The sequence below is a fragment of the Triplophysa dalaica genome, chromosome 17 (assembly GCF_015846415.1).
Source record: "Triplophysa dalaica isolate WHDGS20190420 chromosome 17, ASM1584641v1, whole genome shotgun sequence".
In the NCBI taxonomy this organism is placed as follows: domain Eukaryota; kingdom Metazoa; phylum Chordata; class Actinopteri; order Cypriniformes; family Nemacheilidae; genus Triplophysa; species Triplophysa dalaica.
Genome location: NC_079558.1, coordinates 2,959,874 through 2,973,902, shown reverse-complemented (window position 1 = coordinate 2,973,902; position 14,029 = coordinate 2,959,874). Strand labels below are relative to the sequence as shown.

The window sequence follows — 14,029 nt, the reverse complement described above, 5'->3', positions numbered from 1 at the left end:
GACCTTTACAACCTCATTGCCCACAAACAAATTCGAACATGTACTTTCTTACTCGATGAAAATAGAAGCTTTTGCTTCCTTCCTTCCTTCCCTTCCTGTCAATCTACTGATCCTATTAGGTGATGATGCCATGCCATGCCAGAGGAAGAGACAGACCACTTGTGGAAAAATGAATGGAGACTAGCGGTCAATTTGACCATCATTATAAAGGAAGTTGATGCATTCAGATAAAGATATATTTTTAGGTCACTTATTTTTGGAATTTGTGTTCTGATAGGGTTGTTTTATTTATTGTGTTGGAAAAAATACAAAGGACACCCATGTGTTATTGCACCCTGATCTTAAGAATTCGTAATTATACTTTACAAAGTGTCTCAATCATGAATTTGTAGGAATATTAAGTAATAATGAACAATAATGAACAATAATATGTATACTTCAATGTCATTTTATTAAGGATGCTTTAGGAAAATTTAAGTATATATACATATTTTTTAAGTATACTTTATGTTATAAGCATACTGATATCAATGTGTATATTACACATGTGAATAGTATTCGCGTATGTATACTACTTCAATACTACTACGGACCCTAAATTGGCCCACTTTTTCATTCATAAAAGTATTTTTAGTAGACAGTACTATACGTGTTTTAAGATTTTTTCATTTGTACTGCAACTAGCCTATGACACAAGTAACCTACAAGTGCACTAGATAGTTTCCTACATTTACATTGACTCATTTGGCTGACGCTTTTATCCAAAGGGACTTTGCATTATGCTATACATTTGTTTCTAAGTATGTGCAATCCCTGGGATATTACCCATGACCTTGGCATTGCTAACACCATGGTCTCACCACTGAGTTACAGGATAGCTATTAGTTTAATATGCTACTTGTAGCACACTTTTAGCTAATAAAGTACACTTTGAAGTATGCTACTGTGTTCCTATAAAGGTGTTAATTTTAATACTTGAAATAAACTTTTTACTGTAATTCAAGTAAATTTAAAACAAATAAAAACTTCAGCTCCAAATATTTCATTTACTCTAAGCTTCATCTAAAGCTGATTTGTTGTTATAAACATAAACATCAACAATATATGTAAAACTATGTGAACAAAATTTGTATAGGCTACCCAAGCAAATATTCTTGGAATAATTCATTATCCTTAAAGTATCTATCGAAAACATTAAGTGTAAGAATAAATCAGTTATACCTACAATAAATATAGTATATACTTAAATATAGTTTTAAGTATATTTCTAAAAAGTACATAAAAAGTGGATTAGAGTTTACTTTCTCACATTTAGTTTTAAAGAACAAACTTTTTTGCAAGGAAAGCCTCACCCATAATCCTAACTGTCACTGGTGCAAAAGCAGATCACACAAAAAATATACAAATTAGCCACTTTTAAAAATATTTATGAATTCCCATTCTGGTTATTGTTACCAATACCGAATACAGTTATAATCTTTGAATTATCTTGAATAATTTTGAAGGCCCTATTTAACTGAAATGTTCATAATTCTGTTCGTTATATTATCTCCTTTCTTCCACTTTGTCAATGTTTATAAACATTATATATATTTGCACCCACACATAGCTTTACACCATTGTATTGCAATGTCTGAAACAATAATAAAGAGTTGTGTTGAACCTGGGGAGTGTTAGCTCTTGTGCAGGGTCTTCTAGGAAACCAACCACGCTTAAACAATGACCACAAAGAAGACGCGTCCAGCGTGAGGATATGGAGAGGGTGGGGAATGTCCTCCCAGAGGGCTCCGACAGAACAAATCTCCAGGAATCCTTCTTCTCTGCTCTATTAACGACTCGTTTCCACAGACACATCCATCCGTATTTATGTAAGAGAGGAAGTCATCACTGTTTTCCTAGCTTGTATAATTGTTCCTATTCATAGCCAAAGATCTGAGAAATATCAGTGGGAGATGGTGATGGCGGGGTGGACTTAAAGAACACGGGGAGCTAAACAGGATGACACAACAGATGTCACGCCACACCAAAGCCACGCAGTGGGGCTTCGCCTCGCTTCAGTAACGTCTGATAGGTCGTGTAAGTAAAGATGTACAGAATCCTGTCTGGCTAGTTTTCAGTCATTATATTTCCTTGAAGTTTAATTAAGGACACTAGAGAATGATTTCACTTTTAGTGTTAAAATCAAGGCCACACTCTTTTGGACACCCTTCCTTTCTTTCTCTGGGGTCTCCCACCCTTCCTGACTGCCCTCGAGGGCTGGGGTCCGGGTCTGGCTCAATCTTGGCCCCCCACGCTGTCTCCTCCAGTCAGGACACTGGCCAAACTGGTGGGAGATGACAAGAGAATTTGGCAGGCCATAGTGGAGAACATTGAAAGGCAAGCCAAAATCTTCAAGCTCTGCCAGGACGGGGAGGGACGGGAGCCTAGCCAAGAGATAACTTTGGCCCGTGGATTTTACTTTGTATGTGGGATAATATAAGGTTTATGTAGATCTGTTATGAATGTCTGCTGGGCTTTAATGAAACAAATCTACATGCTGTTAAGTCTGGGTGGATTTTACATTTCCAAGATTAGTTCGTTCTGTTGAACGCTTGGTTTCTGTAGCTCTGGAAAGTATCTGTTTATCATAACATCACGACACAGTGGTGATTTCTTTGTACTGCTTGTGCCTTAAATATAAATGTGACCCTGTTTTAAAATGTCACTCATGCGTGCCAATCGGTCATAAACTGTTGAGACATCTAATAATATACCTGTTGAAATAAGTCACAAACACCAACAGTGGGTTCTACGCTTGTACAAAAACGTGATGGCTTTAAAGTCTTCATCTGAAAGGTTTCAGAGCCCCCGTTTGAACCCCCACCCTTCCCTCTCATCTCCTCAAAAGTAGTGTAAAGAACAGAGGCTCCACGAAGCTTTCACATCTCCATGGTTACGCACCCCCTCAGGGGTCCTCCTGGAGTTTTTTGTGTCTACTCAGCATTGTTTTGCTTGAGTTTTGGCACACCAAGTCTCAAAAATAAGAGTCCAACAGAAATCGTGGCGATAAAATGCAAGTGTGATGAAAAGATATTTGGAGAGATTCATTCATTATCATCATGACATCATACAGTCATTTCCCAGCGTTCCTTGGGGTGCCGGTCTCTATTCTGCAGCTTCTGCAGCGCTGTGGGCTGTCTATAGGAGCCCTCGCACTGACTGTGAATGGTCTTTTTGTTGGGGAACAGTGAGCCATTTCTGCTCCCACAGAAAGCGCCGGGTAATTTAGTGAGGATGCCAGGAAGTCTGAGCTCACAGAATGACAACAATGGCAAACGTTATTGCTCCACCTCAAGGGGTGGAAGAGAAAGAGAAAGGGGGAAAAAATTAGCTATGGTGATAGAATTCTGGTTCAACCGCCTCCTACACAATGAATTCCTCTTAAATCTTGCATGAGGATAAGGCAATCTTTATAATGTTAAACAACCATTTGTGCTTTCAAGCATGCATCATAGGACATGGTTTATAGTGGCACATGGTTCAGTGTGAAGTGGTTCTTAACAACATTAACAAAAATGGACAAAAAGTTTTAGAAAGGGGAACTTTCTCTCAAACTTTTGTTCTAGGCTGTCATCTAGTGGACAAGCATTATTACCACAAGCATCTGCCTTTTTATCACATATTCATAACTATAGATCACAGTTCGGCACAAGTTGTAATCATGCCTAAATAAGCAACTTTTTGTTGATAAACAGTAGACTAAACAGCAAAGCAAGTTGAAAGAACATTGCAAGATACATTTGAAAACGCAACAATTTCAATAGGAAATTTTATACATTTGTTTCATTTCAATAGGAAGTTGTTTCTGCTATATATGTAATTTCATATTTGAATACAATAGAAGATTAATAAAATTAGATTTTTTTTGGTGATCTATTTTATTTTGGGTAGTTAACAAATGTTGTGATAGATTATGTGTCATTTGGTCTCACATAACATGAAATTTAGAAAGCAAACTTATCTATATAATATTTTATACAACCAATATTTATATTTATAATATAAAATAGTACTCAAGAGATTTATTTGTTTTCCCATTTTGTTTGCTGTCACACCTTAACACGATGCAAAATAAACGCTATATTTATGGTATATTTGTCAACTACCCATTTATTGTTTCTTTTTCTTTACTTATCATTTCCATGAATTTTTTTGTGCTTTTGTATACTCTGATTTTTTTTTAAATAAGAAAAAATGCACCATACAAAATTAACTATGAAAATAAATAAAATAATAATAGTAAAATAAACAAAATCCGTGTATCATTCGTTCTTTTCATATTCAATTGAGATTCCAAAATCTGAAAATTAAAAAACGGTTTGTTATTTCGTTATTCGTTTATAAATGTGATACCAAAAAACAAATAACGGGTCATTTTTCGTACTTTTGATTTAATGCTCAGATCAAAAATGGGAAATGAAACAAAGGGGACACGACAGATTTTGATTTTGAGATTGAATTTGTTCGATTTGGGTAAGCCGGAAGTTATCTTCGTGTGTGTATGTGTTGCAGTTAAAAGAAGCCTGAAAACCCTCAATCTTGCAGTGATTGACTAAGTAATTTTTTTTGTAATTTCGTATCGACACCCTGGCCGCACTGGAATCATATGCTGATTTAATTAAAGACTTATTTGAAACTGTCAGGACACATAAAGAGATGTCAACTACGCTGCAGAAGATGGGTATCCAGCGAAGTTCTGAAATGAGACGAGGCTGAATCCAGCTTCTTATTCGCAGTTTCTTATTCACGCTTAGCTTCTTAGGGACCATCTCGCGTTTCTCTTCTTTTACGTTTTTAAAATAAAAACTTTTTTGTGTGTGTGTTTCTGTGTGCGCGCGCGTGTGTGTGTGTCTGTTGGCGTGTGTCTGTGCCTGCCTGCGTGCGTGTGTGAGAGAGAGTGCACAGAGGATGGGCTGCTGCTCGCTGTCTAAGTCATGACCTGCTGAATGCCCCTTGAGATGACCGTGAACTTCACGTGGAACCTCCATCACCCACTCCCCTTAACATTCTCTATATTACTTTGATCGAACAGTTTTTTTAGGCAGCCTATGTCCACCATGAATATTAATCGAATCCAAAAGTACCTACATGTTTGAAAGTGCAATATTCTGGTGCAGAACATGCAGTACGGTTTATGCATGAGTAATTTACGTGTATATTTGTAAAAAAAACATAGTATACACCGTTTTGTTATACTTTGCATATATATAATTAACTGTTTTTATTCTATATATTTATTTTTTCTATTTCCTTTGTTTGTCTATACTGTATTTTTTCATTCTGAGCTCCTGAAACCACAACACGTTGCTTGTCTTTGTGTGCACAATTTGAAAATAAAGCTTATTCTAATTTTTTACTGATCCATTGTTCTTATACAATTTATTATACTCTTGTTGGTCTTAGCCAGTGCATTATACACACATTATATTACTGCTATGTAGTTACATGTATATATATTTAAGTAAACTTTGACACAGAACTGTGTTTTTGTACAAGTATGTCTTTGATGGTGCGTTAAAAGTTCCACAGCTAGGTTACACCTTGTCTTGATGTCTACCGTCATGCAAGAAAACAGTTTTACTGTAGCATTTTTGGGTTATTGGACAATTTGGGGTGCCATATCTCGAGTTCTTTGAGGGTGCGTTAGACGTTCTACATTGGAGTTATACCCAGTATTCATGACTAACATCTAGCCAAAAAGCAGATATTTTTATTGTAGCATTTTGTAGCAGAACTTCGCTGGATACCCATCTTCTGCAGCGTAGTTGACATCTCTTTATGTGTCTTGACAGTTTCAAATAAGTCTTTAATTAAATCAGCATATGATTCCAGTGCGGCCATGGTGTCGATACGAAATTACAAAAACAATTACTTAGTCAATCACTGCAAGATTGAGGATTTTCAGGCTTCTTTTAACTTTTTGCAAATGCGGCAAACTTCCAAGTGCAACACATACACACGAAGATAACTTCCGGTTTACCCAAATCGAACAAATTAAATCTCAAAATCAAAATCTGTCGTGTCCCCTTTATTTCATTTCCTATTTTTGATCTGAGCATTAAATCAAAAGTACGAAAAATGACCCGTTATTTGTTTTTTGGTATCACATTTATAAACGAATAACGAAATAACAAACCGTTTTTTAATTTTCCGATTTTGGAATCTCAATTGAATATGAAAAGAACGAATGATACACGGATTAAATCACAACCATTTTGTTTTTAAGCATGGTTAGGACTCTTACCAAAATCTTGCGCAACCAAACTCACGCGGTCGCAAACTGTCGTAAACACCACCAGCTTAGCCAATTTAGCAGTTTTCTTCTTACATAAATAGCTTTGTAGTTTTTATATCTCGATATCCTTACAAATATGCCCCACCTGCTCACTTTATCATGCGAACATTTATTAAATCTTAGTTGAGAAATTGTCCGCAATCGCACTACAAATTTTACAGCAGGATTACGTCATCGGTGTCCTTTTGCTTTACGGCAGAGCGGCATGTGGAGGTCAAAGATGGCAGCAACGACAAGAAACTGAGAAGCTTTTCTGATCAGATATAAACGTCTCATGACAGTGATATCTACGAGGGCCTGGATTAAGACAGATCACTATCGATAAAGAAAATCGCTCAGTCTACGTCGTGGCGATCGGTTTTGGTTAAGCTAACACAGCGAGGCATCTGGTCATATAACGTTAGGCGTTTTTCCTGTATCAGATTATATCATAGATCATAGTTATGGATAATAATGCACCCGGAGCAGGAGGATCTAAAGGTGGATTGGGAAGCCTCTTCGGTGGAGGAGCCCCTGACTATTCAAACACCGAGCTCTCCGGAGTACCATGTAAGTATTTGGTCTGATCTGTTCAGATATTTAAAACGTAACGTTAACGTCACATTTTGGGGTCAGTCAGTTTAAGTTGGAGTATCCACACATCTCTATCTATGTAATCTATTTATTTGATCTTAGTGACCGGTATGAGCCCTCTATCGCCGTACCTCAATGTTGATCCACGTTACCTTTTACAGGTGAGTCTCTTTATATGACATTTCTGACACTTTTAGGTTGTAGAAACATATACATTTACATATAAAATATTCACATACACTTGGAGGATCAGTGAACTTGTTAATATTCTAAAGACTTTTGAATGACTTTTAACGTGTAAAACCATTTTGAAGGACAAAACCTTTGATCAGCAAAACACATGTGACAACTTGCCCCTCTTTGCTGAGATTCGTCTGTTTTATACTGTGTGAGTGCTTTAGGTCAGTATACTAAACTGTCTTTATGTGCTTATCTTACTTTCCAAGGACTCAGATGAGTTCATCTTGCCAACTGGGGCAAATAAAACCCGAGGCCGCTTTGAGCTGGCCTTTTTTACCATCGGGGGATGCTGTATAACAGGTGAGGCCTGACTATATGCTGCTTGTCTTAAATCTCATGTCTTTAAAAGCCTTAATTTAGCTTTTTATCTTTTAAAGGTGCTGCTTTCGGCACTGTAAACGGGCTCCGTATGGGGCTGACGGAAACAAGAGACATGGCATGGTCAAAACCCAGAAATGTACAGTAAGTGTGTCTTCATTTATGTATTATTGGATTTGCGAGACATTTAAAGTGAAGAAAAAATAGAAGATTATAACTAACCGTGCTTTAACGAACATTATTTCTATTCCATCAGGATTTTGAACATGGTCACACGACAAGGGGCGTCTTGGGCCAACACACTAGGATCTGTGGGTAAGAAATTTGTTGCACTTCGTCGTCTCGCATTGCAAACAATATCGCAACCTGTTGTGTCATTCAACAAGTACATACTTGTGTTGATATTTTGCTTTCTCATCTCGACAGCTCTTTTATATAGTGTGTTTGGTGTGGCCATTGAGAAGGCTAGAGGTGCCGAAGATGACCTCAACACAGTGGCGGCAGGAACTTTGACCGGGTTGCTTTTTAAATCCACAAGTGAGTCCAAGTCACACTGATCAGTTATATGACTACCAGTGCATGATTTTTATTGATGGAGTAGAACATGATATTTATTGTATTTATTGTGTCAAGGTGGACTCAAAGGAGCGGCCAGAGGAGGTCTTGTCGGTTTGGCCTTGTCAGGACTGTATGCGCTCTATAACAACTGGAATCATTTGAAGGGGACATCGCCTTCACATTACTGAGAGCTCAGATCATGGACTTATTTTAACTCTGAGCTCATCCTTAGACCATATCACAAGTTTTATTCCCATGTAAACTTTTGGGGAAGCACCAGTTTCCTCTTGAGGTAACTCATGGAGAACCAGATGTGTACAGTCTTCTTCGAGGGATTATTAAGTATAATATTTAAAATGCGGAGTCATGCATTGCTGCAAATCTGTTCTGTTGGTAATGCATCATTTGCAGTTGATGCTCGTCTAAGACGGTCGATAAACACCGTGTTCTTTGATTATGAAATTGTGCTCTGTTGCTAAAAAGGAATTTTGTCAGTGCTGACTGGTTTGAAGTTTTGTAATTTGTTTGTCCCATGGCCACATCCGCTCTGCCGCAATCTGAAATAAAATGCAACTGTTTGACAGTCTTCATTTAGTGGAGCCGGAAGCAGTGTTTGCTGTGTTTTTTCAATGATCAGTGTTTTATGCAAAATAATAATTTCCACCAGAACTAAGTTCTAATGAACATTAGGTCTCATTCACTAATAAATTCATAGATCTTTCGTTTTATACGCACATTTGAATTTCTCACTATAACCTAGAAAGTTGCAGAATGGGAGTGATTGTGTGTCGACTTTTTGAAGCTCCAAAAAAGCATCCGTCTATCAAAGAGCTGCTGGACACGGCCCCGTGGGTGCAATAATGGTCTTCTGAAGCAAATCGATGCGTTTTTTAATAGAAATATCCATATTGACAGCGCTATTAATGTTTGTCTAGCTTCTTTCCCTCTGATGCTTGTAGTCATACGTTATATTATAGCTTCAACTGCATTATTCTTCAAGAAGAAAGTCATTCAGTAAGGATGCCTTGAGGGTGAGTAAAACATAGACAAGTTTGTTTTTCCTCTGAAATATCCCTTTAAGTCAAAGGTACTGCAGGCACTCCCACGGTCACAGCCAGGCGATTCTACAGATGCGCTCTCTCAAGAAATTCCAAGTGCGCAGCCCTCAAAAGCTATTCATACACAATAAAACACCTTTTAGACACACAGTTTACATAGTTCTTCATAGCCGGCTGTAAAAGCGCTGCTATTCAGAGAAAAACTTGCATCTCGAGCTATGGTCTTAACGCAGAATATATATATTATTTAAAGTATATGAACTATTATCTTAAGATGAAACATACGTCTAAGTGACCTTCACTCATGTCATTAAAAAGCCCAGAAACACCAAGAGATGAGCAGAAAAATGAATCCTCTCTGTCAGCTGCTCAAGAGCTTCTGTGCTGATGTTCTACTGATACTCTTTAACCACAACAATATCTAAGAAAATCTTTTTTCTTTATCTAGAATATATTTAGTAAGAAAGATTTTGAAAACGTTCGTACACAGGTTTCATGCATAAATTTGTGCGTACGCATGCTTGATTTGTTAATGAGATCCAATGTTTCAACAGTATTGACTATGTGAAAAACATTTATTGACAGGGGTCTTGTTTTATGGGCTTATTTGAAAGCAACGTTTCCTTTTGTTGCCTTTCTATATTGTATGCTGTACACACGCAGAATGAAATTCTAACACAGATATTGTGTGTTTCTCAACCAGAACAACTATAGGCAATTCAATATCCAATTACTCTTGTATAGGCTAACTGACCCAAATATTCTCTGTAGTTTCATAGATTGACTTTGATACATCATGCATTCATTAAATACAAAGTATTTTTTATTTTCCCAAGATATATTTTTTTAGAATTTAAATGGGGGATCCATTAGAAATTATTTGCACACATCTTTCTGTTCAGTGAAAAGAATAGCTGTTGTAACATACAGTATGAGCTATTTCCTATACCTGATGCTGACCATCAAAGCACCTTATGGACTAAACAATGTTCATGCCAGTCCTTACAGAAAAAATTGCTGAGGAGTGTCACTCACAATACCCAGAATTTGTGCTTTGCTGAACACAATGTGATTGTGTGATTTAGCGAAAAGCAGTTGATATACTACAGAGATGCCCAGAAGAATCTCTCATGCACAACTTGCAAAGCAGTGAAACTACCCTAACTTTGGTGGCTGCCAGGGCACATCCACAGCAGTATGACCGGATCCAGACCGGGACATGCCACTAAAGCTGTTATCACGTATTCTCGTGCAGTTGTGGGCAGGGAATTCTGGGAGGTGACGAATCAGTGCATGAAGAAGTCCCTGATGCGTGTGGCCTCTATCCATGGGACGTATGCCGCGGTGCGTGTGAAGACACTGGGCTTGTTCTCCACCGTGCAGCCGATGGGGCCGAAGCTTACAACGCCGTGGACTTCCCAGTGGTCTCTTCCCACCTGACACATCAGAGGACCACCAGAATCACCCTGGAGGAAAAACAACCGGATAGTAAAGTTAAAATGTAAGATCGAATATGGTGTTGAAGATGAGCTGTGTTTTTTACCTGGCAGGCGGCTGGAGTGCCTTCTGTATCCCGGAAGCCGGCACAGATCATGGAGTCTCTCACACGGTCACCCCAGAATTTCTTCTGTTTGCAGGTCTTGTAGTCGATGATGGGGAGTCGAGCTTGATTCAGTGCCTCAGCTAGTGACACATTTTCTTTTCCACCTAAGATTTATTGAGGAAAAACGTTGAGTCAGTGGATCACATTTTATAAATGTATTTCTGGTGATGTTAAATTAGAACAAAGCACCTTTAATAAAGCCGGTGAAATCTGAACTTTTTTACTAAATATTACTAACTATATTTTTACTAAATAATTTTTTGCAATATATTTTACCTCGTGTGTCTCCCCAGCCAGTTACCCAGCAGTAGTGTCCTGGTTTGAGGTTGGTCTGCTTGCGCGGCAGGCAGGCGTAGCGGATGAAGTCAGTGGTCTGGATATCCTTGGCAGCTTTGACCAATGCGATGTCATAATCCAGCTCACTGTTAGCCGGATAACGGAAGTGCTCGTGTCTGTAGATCCTCTTCACAGGGAAAATTCGCTCAGCCGACTCTGATCTCTTCAACTGGTGCTTACCCAAAACAATACGCCAGCTGTTAGCGTCCTCTGCTTTTCCCCTGGGCAACAAAACACAGAAAAACACTTTAAACACATTCTACACATTTTCAGTTTTCTTATCGACCTGACTCTTTATGTGTTTTCTGTATTTATGAGGTCTTACTTTTGAAAGCAGTGTGCTGCAGTAAGAACCCAGTTCTTGTGGATCAGGGTCCCTCCGCACACATGGACGTAATGTTTACTTCCCCTGGGACGGACCTATGAAAAAAGATACAAACATAAATAGTTGCACTTGATGAATTCTATCTGAGAGTCATTCGGGAGTCATTTACCTGCAGTGAAACTTGCCATGGCCAGGAGTGAGGTCTGGCCTCATTGCCGGACACGATACGCTCGACTGTGTTTGACTTGAAATGAGACTGGCCACAGTCTTTCGGCCAGTCTAAAGACAAAACAACAGTTAAAAGTCTGTTAAAATAAAATGAAACAAAAAAAATCTAAACCTAAAACAAGACACATTTATCGAGTCAATTTTGTATAGTCTATCTATATAGGCTATATAATGTATTTAATTTACTTATAATTTTACGTATAATTTTAAGTATATTTACTGCAAAATTTGCAACGAAAGTAAGTGGAAGCACATTAAGACCCGGTTTCACAGACAAGGCTTGGCTCAAGCGTTGACTAGACTTTAGTTAAATTGGGATATTTGAGGCACTTTTATCAAAATACCTTAGAAAAAAACATTACTGGTTTGCATCTTGAGATAAAAAAATTGCACTGGCGTATTTCAAGATATGGTAAGTAATTTAACGGGACTAGTCTTAACCATTGCATGTGCAACCGGCAATAAATGTTTCTCACCAAAAATGCAATGAAATTCATACATCTCTTTGAGAAACACAGAATTAAGTGTAAAATCGTTCTTTTCCACTCCAAAACCTGACTTTCATTTTTTCTCACCAAGATGAAGGACTTTGTGCTGTTGAAGGCGACTGGGGTTGAATGCGTGAATGGAGGCCTTGTCCAGCGCCAGGCCCAGCTGTATTAACAGTAGCAGAAAAAATTTACTCCTTACCGCCATGATCATACAGTAACTGTGTGTTACGCTTTGGAGATTATGTATTTATACCGTGCCCAGTACAGGGGCCATTCTTTGTCTACCCACGCCCCTGTCACTGGGACAAAGCATTTTGACAATGCCCCTCCCTGTCCTGGATTTTTCTGGTGGGGTAGCCGAGGGTTTTCAGAACAAGCTGGCCCCAGAGGATCATGGGAGTCCTATCAGCATTTTCAGTCACTTGCCAGTGTGCAAAACAACTCACCCTGAATGGATCACAAGTAGCCTTCTTATGGTCACGCCATGTTAACATCCAAACAGTTGTTAGCCGGCATTCACATGACCTCCAGCTGTACAGGGGCACATAAACCCTGATAAATAATTTATATGATCTTAGTTAATATAGTATATCTATTTCATCAAATAGTAGCAGGATCTGTTTCTAGTAAGCAGTCGGTTAGCAGATTGATTTACAGTAACCCACATTCATTAACAACTATTTCCAGCAAGTTGAGTTTCTTGCTTGCAGTTGCAAGCTGGACTTTTAATCACAAAAAAATAAACCAAAATGCTAACATACCTCAACTTAACATGTTGACATACCTCAACTTTAATACACAAAACACACAGAACATATTTTTGTAGCTAGATCTGTCTTCCTAAGAACTTTTTGCTAACATTCCGGTTAAGTTGTGAAAACGTTATTTCTGAATGTTTTAAACGTTCCACAAACCATGTTATAATGTTTTATACAAACTTTTTACAACATTAGAAAGGTGTATTAGGGACATATAATACATAGGAAGAATTCATGCAAACGTCCCAGCTAGCACAGGTACATCTCTAAGACGTCTGACATCTGAGATGTCTTCCAGATCTAGACGTATAAGAGACGTATGCCAGATGTTTGTGTGCTATCAGGGAAATTTTATTTGAAAACATCAGAGCCTGATAAAAATAATCGTTTTAATAGAAAAAATGTTACACGGCACTTAGAGGTTTTGCAACTCTTCATGTCACTGCAAGAACGTCTTTGATGACTTTGAGAGTTAATTGCAAAGTAAGTTTATACAGCAGGCCTGCAGTAGTTGTGGGTTTGGTAAGGCACAAAAGACCCATACAAATACCTTGAAGTATACCGTCAATGCAAAATGCAAAAAAAAGTGATTTGATATTAGAACTAACATACAGTAGCATATCATTACCAGCAGAGGACACAATGGAGAAATCCAGGCGATAGGACATTTTCTGTTTTTTAAACAACATACCTGTAAGTATGGTAGAGCTATTTCTGTTTATTATTTTTCATTTTATTTATTTTCTATTTGAGTTTTATGTTGTACTGAAATATCTTGATGTTGATAGAAAATTACGATGAACGTTTATATCGTAAATGTAATGTAATATACTAAAAATAATTCTTCTATAAGTATGTTAGAGCCATTTTCAAAGACACACTATACTTGATTCATTCATTTGCATCTACATGTGGCCATATACTGTAGATGCTAAATAGTTTTGCTGTGTTTTGTTTGTGGTTAAGTGTTACTCACTTGTTGTGTATAATCAAAATGTTGGAGACTGGAGATGAGGAGCTTGGGAACGGTTAATAACAGAGAATGTGCCAGCTCAAACAAATACTCAACGTAACAATGAAAGAGACATGGAAATGTCCAGGGCAATCTACCTGAGGACAGTTCACTAAGTGTACAGTAGCTGGATTTTTTTTTCCATTCTCATGTTTTCCTTTTCTCTATTACTACTCTTCAAAAACAAAGAGAACA

The 14,029-nt window shown here is 37.9% G+C and overlaps 2 protein-coding genes across 2 annotated transcripts; one reads left to right on the top strand and one right to left on the bottom strand.

The window, feature by feature from the left end:
• The first annotated feature begins 6,514 nt into the window (after positions 1-6,514).
• timm23a (translocase of inner mitochondrial membrane 23 homolog a (yeast)) lies at positions 6,515-8,622 on the top strand. The gene is made up of 7 exons (XM_056771517.1): positions 6,515-6,883; positions 7,010-7,068; positions 7,354-7,447; positions 7,525-7,609; positions 7,722-7,780; positions 7,892-8,002; positions 8,099-8,622. Exons 1-7 carry the CDS (start codon positions 6,778-6,780, stop codon positions 8,209-8,211), a joined length of 627 nt encoding a protein of 208 aa, XP_056627495.1. The 5' UTR covers positions 6,515-6,777; the 3' UTR covers positions 8,212-8,622.
• Positions 8,623-9,882: 1,260 nt separating this feature from the next.
• On the bottom strand, positions 9,883-12,288 carry zgc:112285 (uncharacterized protein LOC561476 homolog). Its single transcript, XM_056771722.1, has 6 exons — positions 12,149-12,288; positions 11,515-11,624; positions 11,346-11,440; positions 10,961-11,241; positions 10,625-10,788; positions 9,883-10,547 (listed from the first exon to the last, which is right to left on the bottom strand). Exons 1-6 carry the CDS (start codon positions 12,273-12,275, stop codon positions 10,368-10,370), a joined length of 957 nt encoding a protein of 318 aa, XP_056627700.1. The 5' UTR covers positions 12,276-12,288; the 3' UTR covers positions 9,883-10,367.
• Positions 12,289-14,029: the final 1,741 nt, after the last annotated feature.